At 34.1% G+C, this 12,165-nt stretch overlaps 1 protein-coding gene across 1 annotated transcript in view; it reads right to left on the reverse strand.

The window, feature by feature from the left end:
* MYO5A (myosin VA) overlaps window positions 1-12,165 on the reverse strand; it is a 214,556-nt gene that overhangs the window by 34,464 nt on the left and 167,927 nt on the right. Inside the window, exons 29-33 of the mRNA XM_051980670.1 lie at window positions 9,669-9,769; window positions 7,298-7,378; window positions 5,372-5,570; window positions 3,373-3,447; window positions 971-1,064 (exon numbers count right to left, since the gene is read on the reverse strand). Coding sequence (XP_051836630.1) covers window positions 971-1,064; window positions 3,373-3,447; window positions 5,372-5,570; window positions 7,298-7,378; window positions 9,669-9,769 — 550 coding nt within the window. The remainder of the gene's footprint in view (window positions 1-970; window positions 1,065-3,372; window positions 3,448-5,371; window positions 5,571-7,297; window positions 7,379-9,668; window positions 9,770-12,165) is intronic.

The following is a 12,165-nucleotide window of genomic DNA, read 5'->3' on the forward strand; positions in this document are numbered from 1 at the left end:
ATAAATACCCAAAAGTCATTTATAACTACAGCTAGTGAATAAGGTAGATTAACAATATATTATTTCATATTTGTTTCTAAAACACAAGAAAAAAACAATATGGCTGCTTTTTTTGTGTGTGACTTGAAAGACTCCAAAAGACAGCTCCAAAACATCCAATCATTTGAAGTTATGGATAACCACTCAATGTAACCTTTCTGAAGACCAACAGTCTTCAGTATAAATCATCTGTCTCATCACTTCTAGTTTCACCTCATGAACTATAAATTCCAACTCATTACATTTATTAGTGTTTTGAAAGTAAGGCAAGTCTTTTAACTCCATGCCTTAATTGCCATATTTAAAAAATGGAAATAATATTTGTACTACCAATTTCATTAGGTTTTCTGGGAAAATGTTTTATCAATACTTACATAAATGAGTTTTTTGTTTTTTTTTAGTAAGGTTATTATTTTGGCACCTTGTAAACTTGTAAACAAAGTAGTCTTTGAGTGATGTCCAACTAAGTGTGACCCTTCAATTGGAGTTTTCTTGACAGAGATATTAAAATGGATTGCCATTTCCTTCTCCAGCTGATTTTATAGATAAGGAACTGAGGCAAACAGGCTAATTAACTTGCCCTGGGCCACACAGTTAGCATGTGTCTGAGGCCATTTTTGAACTCATAAAGATGAGTCTTCCTGATACCAAATCCAGTGCTCCATCCATTGTGGCACTTAGCTGTCCCAGCAACTAATTGGCACCCTCTGTAAATTATCATACAGAATAAAGGATAGGATGCAACTTTTTATGGAACAGTTTATTTTCATTCTCCATCTGCCTTATGCCTGAGATTGTTTTGTTGCTATATTAAGTACATGAAATTCTATATCTTCCCATAAACTGTAGGGGGTGGGGAAACAACTAGAGATGAGCAATATTCATAAAAGCAAGTATTTTGCTTTGCAACAAATATTCATAAAAGCATTACCTTCCAGTTCTCCAATTTTTTTAGCAAATACTTTCAGCTGTTTCTTTAATTTCCGAACAGTCTTATCCTGTTTTTCAAGCTGTTCCATCAAATCCTAATGATCAAAACCAAAGACAAGGAATGAGGAACAAAAATAAATTCCATTCATATGTATTAAGAGAGAAGACACAATTAAGTCACAAAAATAGCAATTATTAGTTACACAAAAAAGGAGGAGAAGCTCCTGTAAAGTTGGTTGGTGGCGCTTCCCACCTGGCTAACACGGACAGCCTGTAAAATTCTTAAGACAATAAAAGCCAAACTTTTATATAAACCCTCCAAGCAGCATGATGGAGACAAGGCCTGAAATGATAATATTCTACATAGATTCCATATACACAGAACAGTAGCATGATAACAAAGAGATGTAGTGTTATCACATTTGAACATGTTTTAAAGGGAAGTAAGAGTCAAAAATCAGTTTTCCTAATATACAAAAAAGAGTCTATGGGGAAGTTTCAAAGAGAGGTTGAGCTTCTTAGATATGTTCTCTTTTCACTCAACACATGAAAAAAGAACCACCCTCAGGAAATGTCAGGAATTGAGAGCTAAAACTTGGAGAAAAAAATAAGCACAATAAAAGAAAAGTTGAAGAATTCTTTTGATTAAGTTCAAAGAGTTCAAAATAGCAAATTCTAGGTTAAAGAAAGGGTATCAGCAAAATTGGCTTGGGTGACTCTGGGAAAATTACTTAACCTGTATCTATGTCTGTGATGACCGTGTTTACGAAGTGAGAGCAAGCGCAACACGAATCCAGTCAGCAATGCCTCTGCCTCTTTTACTCTACCCACCAAATCGTCTATGCAATCTTCTATACAATAACACATCAAATTTGCACAGAGAGTGGGTGGGGGCCATTCTTTCTCCAAGCATATATTAATAAAGTATTGTCCAATTGCTAATTAGCCTCAAGCGCTAAGAGGGACCTCAGGGCGACCAGAGCTTCAAGAGCTTTAGCCCATTACATATGCCCTTTAACTTTCTAATACTTTAAGTGGCAGAGAAGCTGCTGATGTACACTGGTAGCGCAAAATTCCTGTGCCCATGAAATCACAAATCCAAGCCTTATCCTATCACAGTCATAATATTTACTGTAATGTAAACTCAGTTTACAATAATAAAACAGATATAACTTAGACTATTTTATGTGCAGTCCACCTTTTGAAACTCTTCCAAAAGGGCTTGCATAGACAGCAAAAGGAAATAAAGACAGAGGCAGTTGTAGGTTTAAATCTATTTTCTAAGTATCTCCCTAAGCTCTAAGGAGTTTCAGACTTTACCAAAAAAACATTCTACCAAAAGTGCTTTTTCTCCCCCTTTACATCTTGAGCTCAGGGAGACTCGTGGTAAGAAAAAGTCAAGCAAGTAAGAAACAGAAAAAACAAGCCAAGGAGGACAAAAGACTGTGTCCCAGAAGATACATAAGAACTGGAGCAGTATCCTAGCTAGACTCTTTATGCTGGATTCTGCTATTGTGAGTTGAACTGAGGACCATCAGGAATTAGCACTTCTCAGTGAGAGACAAACACTAAGAAGCCAGAGATAGAATCTCAGTGCTGGCCAGTGGCAAATCCAGGATGCAGGAAGAGTGGTCCCTGTGAAGCTGTCCAGCGGTGACTTCAAGGCAACCTCAATCCCATGCTTTTCCAGGGACAAAGGGAAATTTTCCTCACCTGTTATCCATTCTATTCTCTTCCTTGTTTCTTTGGGTGTCTCCAAAACCCCCTTCAAGGTCATGGTCCAAAAAAAAAAAAATTACCTTGGGTAATTTACATTCAAGGAAAGTTGGAAAGCTTGGAGAGCACATGCACACTCTTTAGGAAGAGTTCTAAAAGATGGACTACACACAAGGAAAGAAAACCAAAGTATAATATTGAAGAAACAAAAATAACAAATATCCAAGGCTCTGATTCTAATTATAACTGATTTATACATGAGAGTCAAAAGTGCTGTTATTTTTTACTTAATTAAGAAGAAAATGAAAAAAAAAAAGTAAGAAGATTCTAAGAAGAGGGACTTTCTGGCCAAAAAATGAATTTAGACATCTGATTCATTTCTCAAAATAAGTATTTTCTAAAATTTGAAACTCGGATAATTTTGGATTTTATTTTCTTTTTCAAGTCAAACTTTGTTTCCATCACATTGTAAAGACTAAGGTTAAGGACAAAACAAATACTAAAAATGACAAACAGAGGTGAGGCCACTTACTAAGAAAAAGCTGTGGGGGAAAAGAGGTTTGTGAGACTATCTGAAAAGGATTTCCTTGGAAAGGGTGGGCAGCAAGCCTGCTGTTCTGTTAGCAATTCAGAAGTCAGAAGTAGCAACAAGACAACAGAAAAACACAATCTACAGTATTTACATACAATCATCCGTTTGTAAAGTGAAATCCGATATGACTGATAGTCCTTAGGGTCATCTGCATATAATTCCTCAAAATACTGAAAAAATAGGCATAATTGATGTTTGCTTTTATCTTTGGGGGACTTTAACATCTAAGCAAAAGCAACTAAAAATTATTTTAAAATAATAGTGAAACCTTACATTCTCAAAAGACAGTAATTTGTTCTCTATCTGTAATAGAATAACTGTAGTTATTCTGATTAGCTGTAGTAAAATTCATCAAATGTACTAAATATATTAACTTCCGTATATATTTACCAATATACACATACATACATATATATACATATAAACATGTGGAGAGTAGGAAGCACTGAAATATATAGACAAAAACAGTCTAGGACCAGGATCATGTTTTCCAATGGATAGCAGGGACCAGTAAGTCTCCTGTTTTTCCTCTCCAGGCCACAGCAGCAGCAAGCTCAGGCTCAGCCTTCACCTCCTGGGGACTGAAAGATAACTGTCATAATGCCTCTTCTGGACCAGGTTAGACAAAGTTGGCAAGGAACAGTGGCAATGTTTTCTCTCACAGTTCTCTTTTGGGAAAGAGTTAACTAATCTGGGAGTGATTTGAGGGTTATATTATTCAAAGCAAAGAAAGGCCCAGTATACATGGAAGAAGCTGTCCAAAGAAGCTCAAGAACCATGTCTCAGAACTGCTCTGGGATAAAGAATGATAATTTTGATCATTCTAATTTGTTTACATTCTGATCTATTAAGTTGCACAGAGATAGGAACACAGTTGACCTACACACTGGTTCCTCCAGCTAAAAATAAAGTCTTAACTATTTAGAATCTGTGATTTAAACTGCAAGTAAGCTAATCCCTGTGGCTGAAAGTAACCTTTTTTTCTGAAAAACTATCTTACTCAAAGAAATGTTTGAACTATAAACATTAAAAAAGCTATACCTTTTACAAAGGTTATGATATTGAGAAGGACAATTATTTTAGGCAAGAATTTAAGCTCCAATTTATTGCTCAGAACCAAGCAAGGGGGAGAGGGATTTACTTCACTGTAATATTGCCTTAAAATATTATTCAAATATGTAAGAAATTCATGAATATTAGTATTTCTTAGAGATATTTTAATTGTAATTTTCCCTAAAAATGTATTATTTCTTAAAGAGTTTTTACTCAGTTGTAATTAATCTTTTTATGTATTATGCACTCCTGGACAATCTGATGAAGCTTACAGACCACTGTCTCAGAATAATGCTTTTAAATGTACAAAAAACATGGGATTACAAAAGAAAACAATTATTTTGAAGTATAGTTATCAAAATAATAAGTAAAATAAATTCATAGACTCCATGTAAAGAACATTTGACTTAAGTGCTTAGGTGGGCATTAATGGAGATTTCCATCCAGTAGGGTGGACTTTAATGGAGATTTCCACTCACTAGCCGAATGAAAAATGAATATTATTAATTTCTTTGCCCAGTTTGGATCTTAATTCTCACTTCCTCTTATGCTAGTGGTATTGACAGGTGACTACTTCATGGACAAAGAAAATTAAAAGCCTATCATACTATCTCTGTCATGTGATAGCAGTAATATAATATGGTACAGTATCTCCTTTGATAGGATGATGAATAAATTCCTTCTAGCTCTAAATCTATCTTTCTCATACACCTTTCAGTAAGAGAGAACAAAATTAAGTTGAATAAATTTAACAAATTAAGTCTATAATGACTTGTCAAGTGTGGCCAATTTCCTGACTATCAGAATCATATATGATCATTTCAAATATCACTGAATTGCAGGACACATATAACCACTGAGCAAGCATTTTTCATTCCTAATGCTTCAATTTAATAATAGTTTAACATGATATCTACTATATGAGATAGTAACAGTGTGTCATTACAAAATCTTCACAGCAAGGAAAGGCATAGCATTTAAGTGGCCCCAGAAACATTAAAAGAGTACAGACCAAAGTGAGAACTGCCACCATTTTCTTACCAAATTTTCATTGGTTAGTCGGGTAATCTCATGTTGCAGACTGGCTTCAATGCGAGCTTCAGGTGGTAACTGTAGGTTCTGAGCCAAGAGCTGCTGCTGGCGATTATTCTCCTCCTTTAAACTCTGGATCTCACCCCGCAATGCCTCTGTTTCATTGTCATGGCTCTTTTTCTGGGACTGGAGTTGTGATTCCAAGAGTCTATATTGTTAACAAGGGAACAGAAACTTATTATTCTTATTCATTTGTCAATTGTTTAGCTGATATTTAACTGTTGATTTGTGACAAGGGATGGAGAGGTGAGAGTAGATACTCTAAGTAGAACTCAGTTTGCCTTCTGACTAGATCAAATTCAAAAAACCTAAAGCAGTGTCTAGAAAAGAGATTGAAGCAATATATGATTTTCAATACTGAGAATACATGCAGAAAAGTCAGAAAAATTTACACATTTTAGATCTTTCTAAAGGCATTAGGTTATGAGAAGAGGACTAAGAACTGTGAAAAGTCAGTGAAATAAACTGGCTTATGGGATATAAACTTTGGAATCTATATTAACAAAATATAGCCTTTTGTGGAAAAAAAAATAACTTTTTTTCAAAGCCGAACATTACTACAATAGAGAAAAAAAACCTTCAAACCCCAAACACTACTTGGAGGAAGGGAGAAGGAAGGGTGTCTGAATAAATTATTAAATATACATTTAAGTATTTCATAAATGATCATTCAAAATGGAGGTTTTATATTTTTGTTTCCCATATCACTTTTCTGCAAATATATTCTCTCTCATTTCCAAAAGGTGTAGAAGTCAGGAATAGTGACTCATTGATCTCAAGAAATACAAATCCTAATAAGTACTTCTGAAATATATCCTCAATTTTAGATTTGTTCATCAGATGCAGAGCCATATATGTCAATCACAATCCATCTCCCTAACTAGAGACAATGTGAAGATATAAAAATTAGAAATATCAATAAAGAAGCTAATACTTTTATGTAGCAGAGATACTTGAATTCTTAAACAAATTATCATCTTTTAAGAAATTCCTAACTTTAGAGCATTAAAACAAAACAAAAGATAGCATATTACTTTTATTATTACCCTTCATCCCCTATTATTACATATCTATATTTTTGTGAACATAAGAAACAAGGATATGGTTAGGAATTTATTAGCAAAATGAAAGAAAAGATATTGTTAGGTTAAAAAGATATTGTTAGCTATTAAAATTATTATAGTCTAATTAATAATAGCATATTAAAATATTTGATCCTTTTGGAGACTACAGAATTTGAATATGAGAATTTTAAACCATCACATTCCGTAGCTATTGAGTGTTTGATGATAAGAATAATACAAAATAGAAGCCACCTGAACAGCAGCATTAATTTTTATAAATTCTCTCTTACAAAGATACAATTTCTATTTGTTTTTAAAAGCTGGTCTTTTGAATATTAATTGTTTTCTCTTCAAATCTATAAAGGTAGAGTGTCATATTTGAAGAGTTAATTCTACCAATTTTAAGGATTTTAAATTTTATGACTAAAAGGAAACCCTCCCAATTCATGATTTCATAATTTGTAGTTTCAAATACTAAACAGCTTCCATATTACAGGTAGCTAGCAGATAAATACTGTAGACACAGTAGCTTAGCAATATCTTATCTGTTTGTTTTTTGATTAATTCAATAAGCAATGGGGCAATTTGGTCTCATTCCCAGGGATGGGAAATGACTAATATATTTCACAAATGTCTAAATTTCGTCTTTAGTAGCATCACATGACAGTTAGACATATATATCAGATGCTTTGTTATACTTTGCCTATGAATATAGTTAGTGCACGAAAAAGCCAGAGCAGTTAAACAGGCTGTTGTTTGTTAGTAAGAAAACAGGAAGTGATGAACATTCCATTGAGGCAACACACATAACCTGTTGGCTTGTTTTAACCCTTCATAAACCAGCCACAGCTCTTCATCCTCATTCAGCTCATGGCAATCCATAGGGAATGGTCTTCCAAGACAAATGAAAGATGGAAAACATAAAAGGGATACATGATGGTAATGAAATGATGGCCTTATGAAGGACAAGATAGCAAATATTATTTAACATTCATTATTGGGAATGGCAGATTTTCTTGACCATGGATGACAAAATTACTATACATATTAGCTTGGTTATTTAAACTGTATTTAAAAAAAAAAAAGGCAAATCAAATGCAAAACAGGGAAAATGAAATCATCTACAAAATAGGGAAAATTATAAAGAAATTGTATGAGAGTTCTTTCTGACTTTTTTTTAATGGAGTAATCATGATACACATAAGAAATAACAGTATTAAAAAAAAGGTTTCTCCTGAATATAGGAGAAAAAATATGCATCACACAATATTAGAGAGATTGGCTGCAAAAGACCAAGGGGGTTAGCAGAGTAATAGTCTGTGGCTGTAGCATGAATTCCTTAAATGAGTGAACTTCCTTCATTTCCTTAATGGGAACTGTCCCAGAGTTTGTGTAGGAATGGGATGGGGAAACATGAATTGTACATGCAAGCATACACATACAGTAACCAGAAATTTTAGACACTTCAATCAAATTATGAGGTTCAAAGAACATATAAAGGTACCATAATATTTATGAATAGCAGCATGCTTTTGGTCTTTGGCATATGTACTTAGGAGTGCTAGATTACAAAATTCTGGAAGTATAAATTTGTAACAAAGTTAAAATGCTTTCAAAATAGTGCGTAATATAATTCATCTTTTAGATGTGGAAAATTTTTGGCATATGGCAAAGTTCATGATCCTTTCAAGTTTTATGAGGTTTGAAGACATCCTGACATTGACCCTTTTCTTGTGATCTTATGAGCTATACAAAGGCAAGCTAGGTATTATTAACTTTTTGGTGACACTGTCAATATATATCTCCCATCCTCTCTACTACTCCACCTCAAAAGGTTGAAAATGGGAGCAAGATATCCTTTATATCCTTACCAAAGTTCAGGGAGTGGAATAATACTGGATTCAGGATTTTCTCAGTTTTGTTTAAACCAGTAAAGAGAAAAAAAAGACCTTGACTCTCTCTAAGCAATTAGGTAAGGCCACAAGTGAAATATCAGTCAAGAATGGCTGTACAAAAGGCTTTTTACTCCCTTCCATTCAACATGTTATAAATTTTAATGATTACTTGGGGCTACCCAGAGCTTTAGGCATTCCTCAAAATCTTTAAAAATAATACTGAACAATGAAAACCTAACAATGATCTGCTACTGCAATTTCTTTTTTTTTTTTTTTTTTTATCTTTAGGAAAAATGTATTTCTTTTTTTTTTTATTATAGCTTTTTTATTTACAAGATATATGCATGGGTAATTTTTCAGCATTGACCCTTGCAAAACCTTCTGTTCCAACTTTTCCCCTCCTTTCCCTTACCCCCTCCCCTATATAGCAGGTAGACTCATACATGTTAAATATGTTAAAGTATATGTTAAATACAATATATGTATACATATCCATACAGTTATTTTGCTGCACAAGAAAAATCAGACTTAGACATAAGGTAAAAATAACCTGAGAAGGAAATAAAAAATATAAGCAGACAAAAACAAGAGGGAGTGGAAATGCTATGTTGTGGTTCATACTCATTTCCCATAGTTCTTTCATTGGGTGTAGCTGGTTCTCTTCATTATTGAACAAATGGAACTGATTTGGTTCATCTCATTGTTGAAGAGAGCCACGTCCATCAGAATTGATCATCATATAGTATTGTTGTTGAAGTATATAATGATCTCCTGGTCCTGCTCATTTCACTCAGCATCAGTTCATGTAAGTCTTTCCAAGCCTCTCTGTATTCATCCTGCTGATCATTTCTTACAGAATAATAATATTCCATAACATTCATATACCATAACTTATTCAGCCATTCTCCAATTGATGGGCATCCATTCAATTTCCAGTTTCTAGCCACTACAAAAAAGACTGTGCTACTGTGATTTCAAATACAAATTCTATTTAAGAATCTATGGTCCCCTTCAGGAAAAACTTTTTTAAGATCTTTAGTAATTATTTGAATTTGTATCCTCAGCATCTAGCACAGTGCCTGTCACAAAGCATGTACTTAACAAACGCTTGTTGATTGATGATGTTCTACATGTTTCAGATGAAATTTTAAATGGGAATAATTTAGAAAGGTTGGATATACTATAAAACAAATAAGTCACTAATATATCAAAAAAAAATATTTGCTGCATAAAAATGTCAAACACAGTGATTCAGCAAGCCAAAATAAATAAAAGAACACAACCAACCTGTTTGTTTCCTTCAGTCCAATATAGGCCTGTGCTATTTCTCCTTTGTCTTTCATTTTCTGTACATCTTCTAAGAGGATTGTGGAATCTGTCATTGTGTTCTGAAATTGAGAAAGATATTTGCATTATGAGAAATAAATAGTCTGGGGTTCTCAAATAGGGGAATTTTTTTTTTTTTTTTATTGAAGAGGACTACACAGAGGGATTGCTTCCTACTCTTGTAATTGCTAAAATCCCTACTGCCAATCTCTCCAGTAATGCACCATTCCAGTAACTTTATCCTTCCCTACCTTGGCACCTTGGTTAGATTCACAGTTAAGACCGCAGGTTCCTGTCTTGTTCTCATCTTCTTCAGCTAAAGTAGAGACCTATTCCTGAATCCCACATTGCCACTAACCCCTGATACCAAAGCCTTGTTGCTTGTCTTCCACAAGACTTCTATTTCTTCTTTGCCATTCACTTTCTACCAGCAGGGTAAGCTACTATCTGTCAACTTCAAGACATTCCTAACATCAATCTGACTGCCTAGATGTCTGCCTGTTACTTGCTGCCAAACTCCCTTGATATTACATCCTCCTGTTTAGACTTTGTCCCATTATCCATGACTAATATTTTATTGGATCATCTATTTTGTTTGGCCTCTGCCATGGCTATTCCAAGCCCAATAATGATAGTGAAATAGAAGTCCCAAACAACTAAAATATACTAGTCACTATCCCTATATGGAAAATCATTTCCTTGCTTCTACAGAATACATATATATGCACTTTAAATCAAGAGTATACTTCTGAAAAACTAGTGACAAACAGGAATTAACAATTTAACTGAATCTACAAAATAAAAGACTCCATTATTATTTATTTTCCTTTCTATTGTGTTCCAACCACTTGGAATGAGTTTTAAACACCTAAAAAAATGTAGAATCTTAAATAAAAGATCATTATCTATTTCCTATCATTTTAGACAAACTATTATCATTTTTTATTATATTTTTGCCTTTTGAAAAACACAACACAATAGAAATTATGCTAATTAGAACCCAATTAACATATGAACAGCCATGACTAATAAAATTTTCATCAGGAAGAACTTTGGTAGTGGTAGCCTTTAGGTTGAGGAGAAAGACGGTGTCAGTAAGGGAGAAATATTTTAGTTTGGCAGGCCAGGCACTGGTTCTAACCAATGCAGAGTTGGTAGAACTAAAAGATTAGAAGAGCAAACGTTTTTCACAGGGCACATCGCAGATTAAAAACCTATACCCAGTCCTGTGGGTTCCCTACTAGCATTCAATTTGTTGGAACATTTAGACTTCCAGGGATGGAGCCAAGATGGCAGAGTAAAGCCAGTTTCCTCCTAGTTTCCCTCTAAAACCACAAAAAAAAAACCAAGCTTCTGAACAGTCTAATGGAATGAAACCTCTGTCCAGCTCAAAATAGACAGGAAAAATCTTCATGAAAGAACAATCTCTCTCTAGGGTGAAAAGTGTGTTCAGCCCAGTTCATTAAGACTCTGGGAAAGCTGGTGAGAGGGTCTTAATCACAGCAAATCAGCAACTAAGACCCTCTGTATTGGCTCAGTAGAAGAGCAGATCCAGGGAGTAGCTTCCAGTCCCAACTCAGAAGGCAAACTCTGGGAAACTAGGCTGTTTACTGACAAAACTGTCCTTGCAAACACAAGAGGCCCCAATGTAAAAAGCCAACACTCAGAGCTGCACAGGAGGCTTGGGACAGTGACCCCTGTACTTGAAGAGCAGAGTTCAACCTAAAAGTAAAAAAAAAGAAGAAATACCAAAAGAAAAGGAAGGAAAATGAGCAAGAAACAGAAAAGAACCTTGATCATAGAAAGTTACTATGGTAACAAGGCAGACCAAAATACCAATTCAGACAAAGATAAAATGTTCACAGAAGAAACCTCAGAGAGTGATATGAATTGGTCTCAAGCCCAAAGAAGCTTCTTGGAAGAGCTCATAAAAGACTTTATAAACTCCCATTATGGAATGAGAGTTGATCAGAAAATAATTTTTGATTCATAAAGTTCTTTTTTAATAATTTTAACCAGAGAGCATCTATTTCACATGTAAAAAGTATTTGTGAATGGAAATGAAGATTAAAGAGAGATATTTCAAAACTTTTTTTAAAAATTCTTTATGATTACCTTGTCCTCCTGGAAATCACAAATTGGCAAGCATAAAAGAAAAAAATAAACTCTTACTTATACAAATAAATACCACCTTTAATTCTCAGTTATAACAGACAAAAGTAACCTAGCAAAATGACACATTTCTCTAGTAGAGCCAATGAAGTTGAACAGAATAAAACTTGAAGGTAGATTAGGGCTTATTTTAAATCCCAGCAATTTAAGTCTGAGAAACAAATATTTGTTTTTAACCTGAGTTTAGACTGTTTATAAGATTTCTTTTTCAAAATTGCGTGGTCAAAATTCTAAATTTTAGAACTGGTTATTTACTGGGCCAAAGCTGATCACTGCTGTATTCTTA

Source organism: Antechinus flavipes, chromosome 2 (assembly GCF_016432865.1).
Source record: "Antechinus flavipes isolate AdamAnt ecotype Samford, QLD, Australia chromosome 2, AdamAnt_v2, whole genome shotgun sequence".
Classification (NCBI taxonomy): Eukaryota; Metazoa; Chordata; class Mammalia; order Dasyuromorphia; family Dasyuridae; genus Antechinus; species Antechinus flavipes.